At 55.0% G+C, this 16,631-nt stretch overlaps 1 protein-coding gene across 2 annotated transcripts; it reads left to right on the forward strand.

The window, feature by feature from the left end:
- The first annotated feature begins 1,876 nt into the window (after nucleotides 1–1,876).
- Nucleotides 1,877–15,692, forward strand: EXOC3 (exocyst complex component 3). 2 transcript variants are annotated; one of them, XM_040977349.1, is made up of 13 exons: nucleotides 1,877–1,919; nucleotides 2,742–2,931; nucleotides 4,419–4,638; nucleotides 5,086–5,767; nucleotides 6,545–6,662; nucleotides 7,668–7,793; nucleotides 8,641–8,741; nucleotides 9,995–10,105; nucleotides 10,186–10,336; nucleotides 10,941–11,063; nucleotides 13,877–14,038; nucleotides 14,418–14,545; nucleotides 15,074–15,692. In XM_040977349.1, exons 2-13 carry the CDS (start codon nucleotides 2,788–2,790, stop codon nucleotides 15,243–15,245), a joined length of 2,238 nt encoding a protein of 745 aa, XP_040833283.1. In that variant the 5' UTR covers nucleotides 1,877–1,919; nucleotides 2,742–2,787; the 3' UTR covers nucleotides 15,246–15,692. The 2 variants fall into 2 exon arrangements, with proteins under 2 accessions (XP_040833283.1, XP_040833284.1); XM_040977350.1 differs by having other exon boundaries at nucleotides 1,903–1,956.
- Nucleotides 15,693–16,631: the final 939 nt, after the last annotated feature.

A 16,631-nucleotide genomic window follows, 5' to 3' on the forward strand; every position in this document is an offset into this window, starting at 1 on the left:
CCACTTTACTTCCTTCTGGTGTGTGTTGGTTGATGGACGCCCTGCAATAATAGTTCAACACAGGCATTCTCAGCCCCTCCCCCACCCCAGCAAGGACTGGGGACCAGGAAGCCCTCAGGGGACCACCAGGCTCAGCAGGTGACTCTGCTGGGGAGATGAGCCTCAGGCATGGGCAGGGGCCTCTCCCAAGGCCAGGAAGCTGGGCTTTCTCTTCCTTTGATCAGAGGGCACCACAGATGAGATGCTTGTGGAGCCTGAGGTCACTGTCTGCTGTGGGGAAAGGCAGGACCAGGCCTCCCTACACCCCACATGCTCCACAGGGGAGACCAGCCCAGCCCCCAATCTCTCACTCCTCCCACCCCCATGGCAGCTGCAGAGCCCAGATGTGGAACACAAGCCCATAGGCCATAGATCTACAGAAGCATTTGGCCTGCAGGTAGCACTAAAAGTTCAGTAGATCTACAACAGGCAAGAAAGTTTTATATGAAACGCATTATGGAGGGGGAAAGGAAGAGAGAGTGCGAGTGAGCCAGTGAGTGCGTTTCCATCCATTATTTCACTCCCCAGATGGCTGCAAGGGTCCAGGCTGGACCAGGTTGAAGCCAGGAACTAGAAGCTTTCTCTGGCTCTTCTATGCAGGCGCAGGGTCCCAAGGCTTTGGGCCATCATCTGCTGCTTTCCCAAGGCATAAGCAGGGAACTGGATGGGAAGTGGAGTAAAACTGTTGCCCACATGGTATGCTGGCAAAGGCTTTGTCACATTGTCCGTTGTGGCCTTGCCAAACCCAGTGCCCAAGCTGGGACTGAGGACATACTTAGGAGGAAAAGATGCATACTCCAGGCTGACTCAGAGCTGACATGCATGTGCACATGTGTGAACACAAGGAGCAGAGGGTCAGAGAGTTCCCAAAGGCCACAAGAACCCAGTCAGTCAGGAGCTGAAGGCCAGGGGCAGGCAAAAGCCTCCTCATCCTGAGGACAGACACCAGGCCTAAACGCCCCAGAGCCAGCTCCCCAGCATGTGTTTGCCGGGAACAACCAGGCAGCCTACCAATGTCTTTCTTCAACTCTGCCTTTTCACTTGAGGATGGCTTTGTCCTGTGACATTCGGCAAATGACAGCTTAGCATGGCAGGTTCTGGTCACATAACAAGGGACAGTGTGGTGGTCACAGCAAGAGATAGTATGGCCTTCCTTAGGAGAGTAGGCCCCATCCCATCTTTTCCATCTTGTCCACCTTCCCTCAGTCTGCTATACCCTCAACACATGAGGAACCTTGCAGGCAGAAGCCCCCCTCTGATGCGTAGAGGTCCCCCACCTTCGCTCTGCCTGCGCAGGGTGTCTGTGGTTTCATGATGTGGCCCACCCCAGGGGGACAGCCAAATCCCGAATGGTAGCTCCCAGATCTGCTGGGTCACCTGGGGTGAGAGAATCCATACAGATGGCAAACTATGTGGGCACAGCTGCTTGAGGCTGACTCAGCAGCACGAGCCTGTTCCGTGGGACAGATGTCAGTGGCCAGGACGTCACTTGTGGCAGCAGATACACACTGTGACACCAGATTCTGCTGCAGGGCCACCTGAGTCCTCCGGGTATCGGACCACGAGGCCACCGGCCCGTCCTGAAGGTATCTGACAAATGGCGGCCTGTGACATCAGTGAGCAGGCAGAGCCACGACTGGCAGCAAGTCCCTCCTACAGTCCCCTGCTGGGGCGGAGCTACCTGACAGACCACGCCCCCGGCGCGGGCCACGCTCCCAGGACTGGCTCGGCCGTAAGCCACGCCCCCAGGGCAGTCCCGGCGCAGGCCACGCCCCTAGACCCGGCCCGCCCGCCCAGCCCTCCATCGCCGGAAGCGGAAGTGTTTCTCAGCGTCCACTTCCCATCGGTTCCGGGAGGCGGTGACGGGAGCGGCGCAGTCGGTGAGGTGTCGTCGGTTCTCTAGGCCTGCGGTCCCCGGTCTGTGTTCGCCGGACCCGCCCCTCGCTGTCCCATCCCGGGGAAGTGGGGGCGGTGGTAGACGGGCCGGGACTCCTGGGTGGGGACTCCCCCGGCCCAGGTGTCATCTCTGCCCAGGCCTCCCCTCAACCTAGGTTTTCCCCAGCAGACTGTCCCCGCGCCCATGCTGTGTCTCCTCCGTGGGCATGGGTAGGGAGTGTGGAGGGACCCCAGGACTGAGATTCTGTCTCACTCCTAGAGACTATAACCCGTGTTCAGGTTGTCCTGGGAGACTCATGGGCACCTGGGTGGCCCCCATTTGGTTTTGCTGTCCGGTTCCAAGTGAGCTGGTTATTGCTGTCCGCCTGGACAGGTGCTCCTGGAGTGGTTGGGCCTTCCCATCATGTGTGCTTTTGGAAGATGCCTGTGTCAGAGTTGGGGGCATCCTGGGAGAGGAGTGACAGGGAGGGTCCTGTAGTGGACCTCTGTCTGGGTGTCCATGTCTGTCTGGGTGGGGAGCTTGGGGAGTGGAAGTTTCTGAGAAGGTAGTCCTTCTGGGCCTCTCACAGGTGAGGTAGATGGGGGCGGGTGGCTGAGTCTACACATGAGGGTGTACCTCTGCCTTTGAGGGCCTGTGTGGGAAGTGGGGTCATCCATGAGTTTCTGCATATGAAGGTGAAGCTGTCCCTGAGTTGGAGCTCTGAGAGTTTGTACTTCTTGGGTTCCCTCAGACACGTTCCTTGTGGCACCATGGACTGTATCGGGAATATGTCCTGTGCCTGACCCCTTTCCCTCTGTGCCCATAGGCACCTCTGGTATGAGCAGAGTGGAGTCCCTGTCTGGTGGTAAACCATGAAGGAGACAGACCGTGAAGCTGTCGCCACCGCAGTCCAGCGGGTGGCTGGTATGCTGCAGCGGCCAGACCAGCTGGACAAAGTACAGCAGTACCGCAGGAGAGAGGCCCGGAAGAAGGCCTCGGTGGAGGCCAGGCTCAAGGTAGGGGCCGTGGGGTCATAGTCGTCCACTTCAGCATCTTAAGTCTTTGATGCCTGCTTGACAGTGCCAGCGTGAGCTCAGGATGTGGGAGGGCAAAGCTGAGCTTCCGCATGATGAGGCACCATCATGCACTATCGGGTTTGCAGAGAAAACCAGACCCCTGGACTGAGTGTGTTAGGTTCTGCTGGTTCTGGGCAGAGGAAGAGCAGCACACTTAGTTACTTATTTTTTCCAGATTAATGTATTTATTTGAAAGGCAGAGTTACAGAAGGGAGAGGGTGAGCTCTTTCATCCCCTGGTTCACCCCTCAAATGGCTGCAACAGCTGGGACGGAACCAGGCAGAAGCCAGGAGCATGGAACTCCATCCGGGTCTTTCAGGCACTGGGGCCACTCTCCACTGCTTTCCCAGGACATGAGCAGGGAGCTGGACCAGAAATGAAGCAGCCAGGACATGAACCAATGCCCCTGTGGGATGACAGTGCTACTTAATTGGATGCTATACCTTGCTGTGCCCAGACAGGCTTTGTGAGGCATATGTGAGAGCAGAAAAGGTGTCTTGTGATTTGGTTTGGCTTCAGCCTAACTGCTCTGAAGAGGCGGAGATTTCCTGAAATAGGCACATTAAGAGAACTGTAAGCTTTCAGAGCATGGCTTGCCGCTACCAGCATGGACCTGACCCACCATGAGGACAGTGTGAACTGGACAGCACGCTCACACTGGCTGGGCAGTGAGCACACGCTGCTCAGAAACCAGGGTGGGGTCAACTTGTGTGCAGACAGCTGTGTGTGTATCTCCATGGAGATGTGGGACTGACCAACATTGTGGTGACATGGAGGCAGCTGAGTGTGTGTCCCTGTGGTAGTGTGGGGCTGACCATTGTCATGGTGACACAGAGACAGCCAAATGTATTTCTGCCATGGAAACATTGGGCTGACTGATATCGTATTGGCATGAAGACAGCTGAGTGTGTGTCTCTGATATCGTGGTGACATGGAGACAGCCAAGTCTGTGTCTGCATGGAGACATGGGACTGACTGACATGGAGACATTGGGGGCCACAATGATCCTGGGGCACCCATTGCAAAGCTGTGCCGTAGGAGCAGTTCCTCCCCATCCTGGATAAGTGGCAGGAGCCTCAGCTGAAACAGTCCCTGCATCTCCTCACCCCAGGAGATGGACCCAGGGTATCCCAATGATGTCATGTGAGCCAGGCCTGGGGTGGAGTGCATTATAGTTAGTGTCTGAGATGGTCCCATGGTGCTATCTGTTGTTAGCAGGTGGTGGGGCACTGCTCTGCTCCAGCCATGACTAAAAGGGAAGTGGCTGTTAGGTCACCTGGTACCAGATTGGCGCTTTCTTTCTGGTGGTGATTGTTTCTTCCACTCAGACAGGTCATCGGTAGCTGAGTGTCCTGGGGAGGGTTTGCCCATTGGGGAGTAGTTGGTGGATGTCACTGGCTCTGTTCACTGGAAGGGGTCTTCCCTAGGCTGCAATCCAGTCACAGTTGGACGGGGTGCGCACAGGTCTGAGCCAGCTCCACAATGCCCTAAAGGACGTGCAGGACATCCAGCAGTCACTGGTGGACGTCAGCAAGGACTGGAGGCAGAGCATCAACACGATCGAGAGCCTCAGGGATGTGAAGGATGCCGTAGTTCAGCACAGCCAGCTGGCCGCAGCTGTGGAAAACCTCAAGAACATCTTCTCAGGTACCCTGGCTAGTGGCTGGGCTCAGTGGGTGGGTGAGGGAGACCAGAAATGGGGGCCCCAGGATGGACAATCTTGCTGCTCACTGTTTTTCATGCCCTTGGAGCCCTGTGGCTGGGCAGAGGCCATAGGGTCTCATAGCGTTGCATGTAGTGTGCTATGTAAAGGGTCTCAAAGTGGATGCTGTGTGCAGTGTGCTATGTAGATGGTGTCAGAGTGGACACTGTGTGCAGTGTGCTGTGGATGGTCTCAGAGCGTACGCTTCACGCAGTGTGCTGCATAGACCGTCTCAGAATGGACGCTGTGTGTAGTGCATTGTGTAGAGCTTGCTGCTTCCTCCCAGGTCCTGCCTACATATTGCCCCTTTGGAAAGGGCTGTCCAGGCCTCACCCCTTACCTGCTCAACCCTCCTGCAGCCTGACGGTGTGCTTGTGTCCTCTCCCACCCAGTGCCCGAGATTGTGCGGGAAACCCAGGACCTGATTGAGCAGGGGGCCCTCCTGCAGGCGCACCGCAAGCTAATGGACCTGGAGTGCTCACGGGATGGACTCATGTACGAACAGTTCCGCATGGACAGCGGGAACACACGTGACATGACCCTCATCCACGGGTACTTCGGCAGCACACAGGGGCTCTCAGATGAGCTGGCCAAGCAGCTGTGGATGGTGCTGCAGAGGTCGCTCGTCACCGTCCGCCGGGACCCCACCCTGCTGGTATCTGTGGTCAGGATCATTGAGAGGGAAGAAAAGATTGACAGGCGCATCCTGGACCGAAAGAAGCAGACTGGCTTTGTTCCTCCTGGGAGACCCAAAAACTGGAAGGAGAAGATGTTTGCCATCTTGGAGAGAACTGTGACAACCAGAATTGAGGGCACCCAGGCAGACACTCGGGAATCAGACAAGATGTGGCTGGTGCGCCACCTGGAGATTGTGCGCAAGTACGTGCTGGATGACCTGGTGGTGGCCAAGAACCTAGTGGCCCAGTGCTTCCCTCCCCACTACGCTATCTTCAGGAGCCTCCTGCGCATGTACCACCAGGCCCTGAGCACACGCATGCAGGAGTTGGCATCTGAGGACCTGGAGGCCAACGAGATTGTGAGCCTGCTGACCTGGGTGCTGAACACCTATACCAGGTGATGCCACTCGTGGCTGCAGCAGGGCTACCTGGCCCTCTTGCACTGTCTGCTTTCTCCTTGGTCCACCTGTGGGTTCCTTGGGCTTAGGACCCAGCCCTGGGTCTCAGACCTTCCTGGCTGGGCATCACCTTGGGAGAGTCTAAGTGTCAGTTCGTCACAGCGACAGCACAAGGCACCCCTCTGGCTGACCACACCTGGCTCCAGGATCTGCTATGAGTTACCCAGTGACACCCCACGCCCACTCCCCGTCAGTGGATGGGGAAGGGTCGAATTCACAGCTGTGAGTAGGGAGCAGTTTAATCCTGGGTGCTGGGGCTCTGCAGCACCATTGACCAGAGGTGTAAATGCTCCCCCAGGAACCACAGTCTACTGCCCTCACTCGACTATCTGTGCTGAGGCTCCCTTCCTGAAACTGCCCACTCGGTGTGTGGTGGGTAATGCGTCAGGGACGTATGTGTCCATAAGACTCTGTGGTCTGAACCTCAGGGGTGTCCGGCAGCTTTTTGTCTTCTTGGTGAATCAGTGTGCTTTTGAACACACAGCTCACCTACACAGGGCTGCCTCCTGTGAGGCCAGCACGCAGGCCTGAGGGCCAGGTTAGAGCAGCAGAGGCAGCCATGCCCGCATGGGGATGCTGCTGGGCTCAGGACTGTCTTTGGGCTTGTCTTGCACAGGTGGTGGGCATGTGAGTCAGAAAGTCAGATCCTGGACAGGACTGGGAGTGTCCTGTCTGTGTCCCTTGACCTGTGGTTCCCACTACTGGTCTCATTGCAGTGCAGAGATGATGGGGAACCCGGAGCTGGCCCCGGAAGTAGACGTGCATACACTGCAACCTTTACTTTCCCCAGATGTAGTCTCAGAGTTGCTGGACACCTACATGTCAACCCTCACCGTGAGTAGTGTGGTCATAGTCCCATGGCGGGGTTTGACCGTCCTGGGGTCCCAAACGGGGAGGAGTGAGCATTCCAGGCTGATGCATATCACTGGGCGTGATCTCTGCTGCCACAGTTTTATCTGAGTCTGGAAATGACCACTGCTTGTCAGCTGGGGAGAGCAGACCAAGCTAGGTCTGAAGTGACCCTGGGTGTCTGGACTGCACTTGGTGGTGCCTGCCAGAGCCTTAGTGCTGAGTCACAGTGAGGGTGGTAGTAGGGGACAGTAGGACAGCATGCATGTCATCTGCTGGTGTGGGCAGTCTTAGGAACACAGGGTCAGAGAGGCTCTGACCAAGTGTGATTCAGTTTCTGACTACTGTGAGGAAATACCTGATGCTACTTCCTTAGGAAGAAAAGGCATTTGGTTGGGCTCATGATTCTAGAGCTTTACATCTAGACACAGACCACACTGGCTCAGCCCTACCATGTGTTGCTGCTAGGTGAGTGCCAAGGCAGTTTCGGGAGCCACATGGCCAGAGATGAGATGCACACTTATGTGTCAGTCTTGGTGGACTTCGGTCATGGGTGACCCTCGCAGCCTCAGACAGTGTGATCATGTCCGTGTGAATGTGGATGTCCACTCACAGCCCAGTGTGGTCATGCCAGGTACCATGTTCAAACTGTCTTGCCTCCAGTATTGCTAATTCAAGACTTTATGCGGATAAGTACTGAACCTATGGCACCCACAGTGAGGCAACACAGTGTGCTGAGGGTCTGGGAGTGGAGCTGTGTCCCCTGTCAGGAGTGAAGCGATGGGGGTGATTGATGGTGGATGCACTGAGCCTGATAGGCTGCCTGCTGCCCCATGGCTTGGTCCTTTAGCATGAGCCCATTGCCAGGCTCTGGTCTGAAGCTGAGATTGGTCATCACTGAGGTCAAGGGGGCCAGGGCTCTGGACATGCTGGGTCTGATCCATGCAGCTACTCACTCCCCTGTCCTCTTCCCAATGGCACCTCCTCCAGTCCAACATCATCGCCTGGTTGCGTAAAGCTCTGGAAACAGACAAGAAGGATTGGAGCAAAGAGACAGAACCTGAGGCTGACCAGGATGGATACTACCAGACCACGCTCCCTGCCATCGTCTTCCAGGTGCAGTCCTGGGTGGTCGAGGGATCTGTGTGTCTCATAGACGGATCGGATACACACAGAGCACACCCGACTCTGGTGTCACACACTTGGTCTTCCCTTGACGAGTCCAGGAACAAACCAGGACCCATTTTGGTGCTGGGTACCCGCTGCCTCCCAGTCTTGCACAGGGCTGAAGGAGCTGGGCTTTGCTCCCCACCCAAGTGATGTTCTAGGCCTACAGGCTTGAGGAGCATGGGTGGGCTGCTGAGTACTGTTTCCTGCTCCTGTCCTTAGGGATTCTGTGTGAGAGATGCCTTCAATGTTCAAGGCGCTTTCTGCACTTGGTCCCAGTGCTGGGGTTCGATGACCCTGTGTTCTTGTAGCTCGCTGGTCACCTACTTGTGTGGCTTCCTCTCCTTGAGTGGCATTGCTGAGGGGGTTTACATGGGCAGTGGGCACTGTCCTCAGGTGACACAGCACCTCAGCACTCACTTATTTTGCAGTCAGGACAGATGCTGGGTGAGCAGGGCTGGATGAGTCTGCCCCCAACTCCTCACTGTGTCCCTAAGCCCAGCTGCAGTATTTGCTTCTTGGCTCCTATGAATTCCATTACCAAGTTCTGGAAATTGAATTACTCTCAGGAACAGCCTGGAAGCTCCAGGTGCCAGCCTCAAGTCCAGCACCCAATGTCACCCCTGTGCAGTCCCTGTCAGCCCTTATGTCAGCTATTAACTGTCTTACTCTGTTTTGGGGATAGTTTCATGTTCTCCACCAGGTAGTGGGTGAAGTTTGTGTGCAGTGGGAAAAAAAAACCACCTGTGAGCAGGTCTGTGGTTGCATCAGAACTTACAAGTTCTCTAATTTTTAGATGTTTGAACAAAACCTTCAAGTTGCTGCACAGATAAGTGAAGAATTGAAAACAAAGGTGCTAGTTTTGTGTCTTCAGCAAATGAATTCTTTCCTAAGTAGGTATGTATTTTTGCCACTGTGTAATTTAAAGGTTATGTTTCTAAAAGTTAAAAGCAAATGTGCTGACTCTGGTTGTAAACTACAGGTTAAGTGGCCCCCCTCCTGCTGTGGTGGGTGCTGTGGACCCAACAGGTTCCTGTGGGTACGATGGGCGCAGCACATACTTCTCTCAGTGCCCAATTGCATAGTGGTACTGACAGTGGCAGCACCTCTCCCTCAGCTGATGCTTTATGTCCTTGAACCATGGAAGGTGAGACTGGCACCCTCCCAAAGGACAGAGGGTCTGAGTGGGCCAGTTCCCCACCGGCTGCTGTTCCTTTCAGCTGTTGTGCAGCAGATTTCAGCCTGTGTGTTATTAGCATCTTGTTTGGTGGGAAGAGCTATATATAAGTACCATGTTTCCAAGCCAGCCACACCTTCTACCCCTCTCATTCTCTTATCACAGCAGTGCCACCAACTCCTATGAAAGTGCAGCTTACTCTCCCAGCTGTCCCAGATACCATGCATCAGACAGACTCAACCAATCTGCATGCAGCTAGCCATGAAGTCCCTGGGTCTCCAGCACAGCAGGCAGTCCCTCCCCCTCAAAGTCACTGGTTGCTGAGTGTATGGTGTGCGTATTTTGTCGCCTTGGTATGGGCCTCATCCTGCCAGCTGCCCACACATCAGCAGGCAGCCTTGGAGGTATATTTATTGGCGTGTGCTCACAGTGCAGTCTGTCAGGACACTGTCTGCCCATCTGGCCTGAGGGCTTGAGTGCCGATGGTCAGGCCTCACCCACACTTTCTGTCTATCAGTAGGTGGGGCCCAGGTCCCCTGAGACCATTGCTCAGAGGTAGCATGTGATGAGGAGGTCTTCTATGAGAACAACCTCAATGCTGTCAGTGGAGCTGCCTGGTTGGCTCCTTGCTCAGTCACCAGCGTACAGCTGGCTCACGCTCTGAGCCAAGTACCTCCATAGCACCCACTGTCCAATTCTCGTGGGGTTTAGAGTCTGTCTGCAAAGACAGCTTTGGAATGGGGCCTGGTAGCTTCCGTTTGAGCTGATGAGTGTCCCAATGCTGTTGGGAGTTTCTAGTTGAATTGTGTATGAGATAAAGTTGGGCCAAGCTGTCTGAAGTTCTCACAGAAACCTCAGATTGTTCTCATGATGAAGGTACCAGGCCGACATAAGAGGGGAGCTGGTCAGTCACTGGGGATATGGGTCAGCATGGTGCCCAGAGTGCGACTTACCTGGGACTGTGTATCCTCAGATATCGGGAAGAGGCTCAGCTGTACAAGGAGGAGCACCTGAGGAATCGGCAGCACCCGCACTGCTACGTGCAATACATGATCGCAGTCATCAACAACTGTCAGACGTTCAAGTGAGTGTTTTGGGGCGGGCAGGGTGAGCCACTGAGCCACCGTGCCCGGCCGCCCCTGGACCCTGGATTGTTCTTTGCAGGGAGTCCATCGTGAGTTTAAAGAAAAAGTACTTAAAGAGTGAGGTGGAGGAGGGTATGGCTCCAAGTCAGCCCAACATGGATGGGATTTTAGATGCCATTGCAAAGGAGGGCTGCAGCAGCCTGCTGGAGGAGGTCTTCCTGGACCTGGAGGTAGGTGAGGCTCTCCCTCCTGCTGTCCTGCCCTGAAGAGTACACACCACACACTGGCCAGGTGGGCAATGCAGGTGAACTGACCTGTGTGCTTGCATCTGTTCTAAACATTGAAGGACCTTGCTCCTGAACATGAAAAAACAGAACTGGATGGGTCCCTTCTCAGGAAAGGGAATGACATATCCTGGCCCTGAGGAAGGGCAACTTCAGGCTGGCTGCCAGGTACTGCTGAGGGCAAGGGAGTGCCTTGTATTGGCAGTCTGGGAGCAGTTTGGAAGTGGCATTTCAGACTCTCTTTGGCTCTGTTCGCAGCTGGATGGTGAGGACTAAACACCCCTAGGTAGAGAATGTGCCCATGTAACAGAGCCATAGTGTGTGAAGCAGCATACATGGAGTTTACACGTCACATCACAGAGAACTGCATGTCTGATGTGTGATTTCATGAAACCCATCCCAAGCTGTAGGTAGTGTACACACAACATACGTGATGAGTGTGTGTGGCACTGTAGGGGAGTGGACCTGGCAGAGGTACCTGAGCACAGCCCCCCAGACGCTTGGCTGTTGGGTGCCTTTTGGGTCTGATCCTATGACATGCTTTTTGCAGCAACATCTAAACGAACTCATGACCAAGAAGTGGCTCCTAGGCTCCAATGCTGTGGACATCATCTGTGTTACTGTGGAAGATTACTTCAACGATTTTGCCAAAATCAAAAAACCATATAAGAAGGTAAGACTAGGTTTAGGACACCAGTGTTGGCCTCGGCCTGTAGAGAAGACGACTGTGAAGATGTGCAGCACTTGCCCAGTCTCCCTGGGCCAGAGTTGCCAGCAGCAGGGGCTGCAGTGTTGCTGGCCACAGCAGGCCCCCCAGGGCCTATCTGCACTCTACATGGGCTGGGAAGGGACTGAATGTGCTGCCTTGGGGCCCCACGCCTTGCGCATGTCCTTTAGTTGCTGCAGCTGTGGTTGTACCTATTAGGGAGCTGTTCCTTCTGCTGGGTCACTCCGTAAGTGTCAGCAACAGTGCCAGGCCAGGCCAGGCTGATGCTGGGAGCTAGGTAGATGGCAGAGACTGAGGTTCTTGAGCCAAAACCTGGAAAAGCTGGGTGGGAAGGCAGAGGCAGGAACTGACTCAAAGCCCTCTGCCATGGTATGTAGGCAGAGCAGGGCCCAGCTATTGCCTGTGGTACCCCACACTCTGCATGCTCTGCCTCCAGCTTCTTTTAGGAACCCACATGATGGCTTGTTACTCTGTGTGGGGGATGCAGGTGCTGTTCTCACTGCCAGTGGTCATACCTTCCTGTCCTTCCTTGTCCCACTTGTTCTCATACTGGCTCAGAAACGCAACCAGTGGGTGTCCTGACCTACCTCCTACAGGGAGATTGGGTGTTATATACTGACCAGCTTAGGTGGACTATAAAAGGTGTGTTATGAGAATATGCAGTGTACATTGAGTGTAGGAATATGTGCTGTGTACATGTGTGCGAAGATGTATGTGGTATGCGCATAATGCTGTGTACATGTTACATGTGAATCATATGGGTTGTATGCTTGTTGCATGCAAAGTACACTGTGTATCATAATCATATGTGCAAAATTTGTGAGCATGCATGTTGTGTGTTGCACACATATTGTCATCCAGGTGTGTTGAGTGGGTCGTATGCTCGTGTGTTGCACACATGTTTTGTCATCCAGGTGTGTTGAGTGGGTTGTGTGCTCGTTGTGCACTATATTTACATTCTGGTTTGGTCACTACCAGGGCTCCTCCTACTTGGACCCGGGTTGACTGAGGTGGTCCTGAGGGACAGCCACAGACAGGGGACCAGTTGGCCCTGTGGTAGGATTCCCTGGTAGGTAGGAGTTGGTGCCAAGGCCAGCATGGGATGAGCACTGGGATTCACGCAGCCAAAGCCAGAGGAGTGGCTGGAGGTAGGAGCAGTGAGCCCCCTGCACACACGTAATTGTCCCATGGTGGCCATGGCTTCCCTGAGACCACTTCTTACCCATCCCCGGGGTGGTCTTGCCCTCCTCAGTTGAGGAGCCTGTGTGTTTTATTTCTGTGATTTTGTGCAAGACCGTGAAGGATGATTGACAAATGTGAACAAGATAAGTGTCACCTCCATGGCTTTGTGATCCTGTTCTCATTTTGTATGAGAAACAAAGGAAGTTTAGTGTGAGGTTATGTTGAACACCTTTGCTTCAAACTGCCTCTGTTTTCTGACAGTGACCTGGGGTTTGTGGCAGTTTTAGCTGTGACCTGGGGTGGAGTGTTTGCAGAAGCCCTTTTCTGTCTTGCTGGAGAATCTGACGGGTCTTTCCCGTGGGCGATCAGCTGGGGCAGTAACATGCATAGTGCTTGCTTCTGTGTTATTCAGCTCACAAATTCTACTCAGCTCTTCATGGGTTTGCTCCCTTATGTTAGGATCCTTCTGTCTGCAGATGTGCATGTCTGCAAGTGGCCTGTGTCTCCCACTGGCCTTCTCATTGAGCTTGTGGTGATCTGACCAGTGAGGTGGGGCAGCCTCCCTCCTGTGAGGCTGGAGTCATCTGTTCCTGTTTGAGGCATGGACTTGGGGCTTCCCAGGTGGGAAATGGTTTCTAAGTGGGTAATGCTTGAGTTTTCCAATGCCCAAGTCTCCTTAGCCTCTCTGCCCTGAGGGTCTTTGGTGGGTGGCCTGGTGCCATTTTCTTTCTCGTGTGCTGCTCTGGCCAGTCAACCTAAAGGTGTCAGCGACAGAAAGGTGAAGCCATCACAAGCAAAGAATGCAGTGTGAATTGTCATTGCCTCTCCCCAGGGTCCTGACTTATACCACAGCTACTAACCTACCTGAGTGTCCTCCTCAGTCACGAGCTCAGGGCCGTGTCCACACTCCCAGAGGCCCTCACTGTGCGCGTCTCTCTGTCTGTTCGCAATGCCAGGTTGTAGCCATGGGAAGGCATCCCCTTCTGCCCCATGTGGCTGCGCCTCTCTCAGCAAAGGCCTTGGGAGGGAGCAGTCCACCCTGCATCCAGAGGAACTTTGGCCAGTAACACGCCCCTCAGTAACAGCCTCTGCCCCAATCAGCGCGATGGCCACAGCCCTCTTGGCTCTCCTTCTGCTGGGTCACTAGTCTTCTCCCCCAAGCCCTGCCCATCTTCTGTGCTTGCTTGCCCCTGCTCTGGATATGGAACCATACAAGGACTTGGGTGCTGCTGGTCCCTCCCCGTGTGTGTCCCCAGGGTTCCCAAGTAAGGGCCCTAGCCAGGTGTTAGGATACAATCCTCAGAGGTCCACTATTGCCTGTGGGGACAGAGCCCAGACACTGGAATTTGCTCAGGGAAGGACCATGAGCCTGTAGGCACTGGTGTCAGGCAGGCATCCACCCCACATGCCTGTAAGGACAACCACAGACCTGGGATCTTTGCATTTGAGGATGGGGCTGTAGCTTTGGCTTCCACAAAGACAGCACCCTCAGGTCTCCCTGCAGCCAGGTGGCCACAGTGACACCTTGAGCAGGTTGGAAATCAATGGAGGTGACTGGGCTGTCCTCCTCTCTGCAGAGGATGACGGCCGAGGCGCACCGGCGTGTGGTGGTGGAGTACCTGCGTGCAGTCATGCAGAAGCGCATCTCCTTCCGCAGCGCTGAGGAGCGAAAAGAGGGTGCTGAGAAGATGGTGCGAGAAGCGGAGCAGCTGCGCTTCCTGTTCCAAAAGTTGGCAACAGTGAGTGCCACCCTGCGGGGGCAGCATGAGCTCATTCTCTGCCTGGCCCCTCCTACCCTGTCCTGTGGTAGGAAGGTCAGGGGTCACCACTACAGAGGCTGGTGCACTCTGGGTATCTTTCCCCCTCCCCTGTCTGCCACTCAGTTCAGTTCTGAGGCTGGCTGCCACCCTCTGACTGGACCCCTCAGCCAGGCAGGGATGTGTCTGGCTCACCTCACCCTAGGCCCCCAGTCCTCTCAGTAGTCCCAGAAGACCCACCCATCAACCCTGCCTTTGGGGTGGATTGTGAGGGGATTGTAGAAGAGAGATGCTGGCCAGAAAGGCATCTGACCATGCAACTAGGGAGATGTGTCCCTCATGTCATCCTGCTGTCATCCAGGGATTTGGGGAAGATGTAGATGGCTACTGCGACACTATCGTAGCTGTGGCTGAAGTGATTAAGCTGACAGACCCATCCCTGCTGTACTTGGAGGTCTCCACTCTGGTCAGCAAGTACCCAGATATCAGGTATGTGGTCACAGCCCCTCGGAACAAGGCAGCCAAGCCACTGCTACTTTCTAGCTCTTCCATGCCCTGGGTGTGTGTGTGGCATCCACTAGCCCTGCCCAAGGCTGCTAGGATCTTTGTCCCAGGCTCACACACCTGCAGATGGGCATAGGTCTGACAGTCCAGGGGGAACAGGTTGAACCCCAGGAAGGGGCTGAGCCAGGAACTCCGGGAACCTCCTTAGAGGTCCCAGAGCCATGAAAGTAGAGTCCTAATAGTTAAGGGACAGATGTGGCACACCTCCATCAGTGGTGCTGCCTCCAGGCCTGACCCAGCCCTGTAGCAGGAGGCATGTGGTAAGCTCGGTGGATGCTCTCAAGGCCACAGCATCTCTCACTCCACCGCCCTGCAAAGGGACAGGACTGGGTTCTGAGCTCCAGGGTCCTCTGGGTGGAGACCTCGGCAGACTCAGGAGTATTTTGTATGTGGTGTCATTTCTGCCCTGGGGCCTGTGGGGTGTGCATGGATGGACTGTTGTCTCCTCAACAGGGACGATCACATTGGTGCCCTGTTGGCTATGCGGGGGGACGCCAGCCGAGACATGAAGCAGACCATCATCGAAACACTGGAGCAGGGCCCCACACAGGCCAACCCCAGCTATGTGCCCATCTTCAAAGAGATCATGGTGCCCAGCCTGAATGTGGCCAAGCTCCTCAAGTAGCTACAGGCTGCCCACCCATCTGCATAGCCTTGCCCCGCCCCCAGATCGACAGTCGCCACCTCTGCCCAAGCTGTGGGGCCAGGGTGTCCCCTCTGGCCCTGCAGTGGGGTTCAAGGAATGTTTGGTGTACGGTGGGACTGCTTCAGGCTCTGGATTCACCTCCTCTACCCCCTCCCTACCCCACCTGAGGATCCCAGTCAGAAGTCTGAAATCAAAATGGCCTCTTTTCTGCTCATATCCCCTGACTTGTGTGTGCTGGTCACCAGCGAACCTCACAGCCTAACTGCAGGACACCCTGCTGCCCCGGTCTTTTTTTTTTTTTTTTTTTGTAGATAAGGAACCCACTCCTCTCTTCTGGCATCTAGGCACAGGGTCCCAGCCAGGCCGGTTATGTGGATAGATGAGTGCTGTCAAGTGCAAATTCAGATAAAAATCTGTGTGGATGCATCCATCTCTAAGTTTGGCTTATTCCCGTCTGTCTTTGAAGGTGGGTTTATTTGTAAGGCAGAGCATCAGAATGAGGGAGAAACCGAAGGAGAGATCTCTTATCCCTGGTTTACTCCCAAGTGGCCACAGGGCTGAGCCAAGACAAAACCAGGAGCTGGAGCTTCTTCTAGATCTCTCACATGGACAGCAGAGCCCCAAGTAGTTGGGCCAAACTCTACTACTCTCCCAGACCATTAACAGAGAGCTGGATCTGAAGTTGAGCCACTGGGACTTGAACCAGTGCTGACATGGGATGCCCACATCACTGTAACCTCATGGCCTGTGTGCTGGCTGCTGGGTGTAATTCATGGCAGTTACTGATGCAGGGATGAGGTCCAGCTAATGCAGTCCTTGAATGCTCCCCCTTAGCCCCGTGAAGAACCTCCCCAGGCTAGGGAAGAGGGATCCTGTTAGAGGCATTCTGCACGCTAGCAGCCTGCCCTGCCATGGTGAGTACAACTGTTGTCCTGTCAGCAGTGAGAGCCTGGTACTGGTCACTCTGAAAGGACACATCGAGGGACAGCACAAAGGTATGGTGTGTCCTGTCCTTACTGACTTTTGGCTATCATGCTAGGCTCTCCCTGGGGCTCATAGGACCTCAAAGCCCAACAGTCCACTTGAAGCACGGATGGACTGGAGGCTCCGGGTTCTCTCTACCCAGCAGGGGTTGCCTGCAGGCAAAGGCCAGAGCCTACTGCCTGCGTGGGAACATGGAGGGGAGCTGAGGTGAAGGTAGACAATGCCCTGGGCGTGGGCCCTTGTCACTCGGTGCAGGGGTTATACTTTCAGCTCTCTGGGGTTCCAGCCACCAGGTGTGGCCCAGAAGAAGAGCCAGCTGTGCCCAGCCCTTCCTCACAGCGATGGCAGCAGAGGTGAAGTCCACCCTAGCAGGGTTGGGTG

The sequence above is a fragment of the Ochotona curzoniae genome, unplaced genomic scaffold (genome assembly GCF_017591425.1).
Source record: "Ochotona curzoniae isolate NIBS_2020 unplaced genomic scaffold, NIBS_Ocur_1.0 contig_2754, whole genome shotgun sequence".
Taxonomy (NCBI): Eukaryota; Metazoa; Chordata; class Mammalia; order Lagomorpha; family Ochotonidae; genus Ochotona; species Ochotona curzoniae.

What these genes read in the sequence shown, in the direction of transcription:
- EXOC3 (XM_040977349.1), top strand. Translation starts at nt 2,788, where the DNA reads ATGAAGGAGACAGACCGTGAAGCTGTCGCCACCGCAGTCCAGCGGGTG. An exon ending in TCCCTGCCATCGTCTTCCAG is followed by an intron (nt 7,794 to 8,640) that starts GTGCAGTCCTGG and finishes TCTAATTTTTAG; the next exon opens with ATGTTTGAACAAAACCTTCA. An exon ending in ATGAATTCTTTCCTAAGTAG is followed by an intron (nt 8,742 to 9,994) that starts GTATGTATTTTT and finishes GTGTATCCTCAG; the next exon opens with ATATCGGGAAGAGGCTCAGC.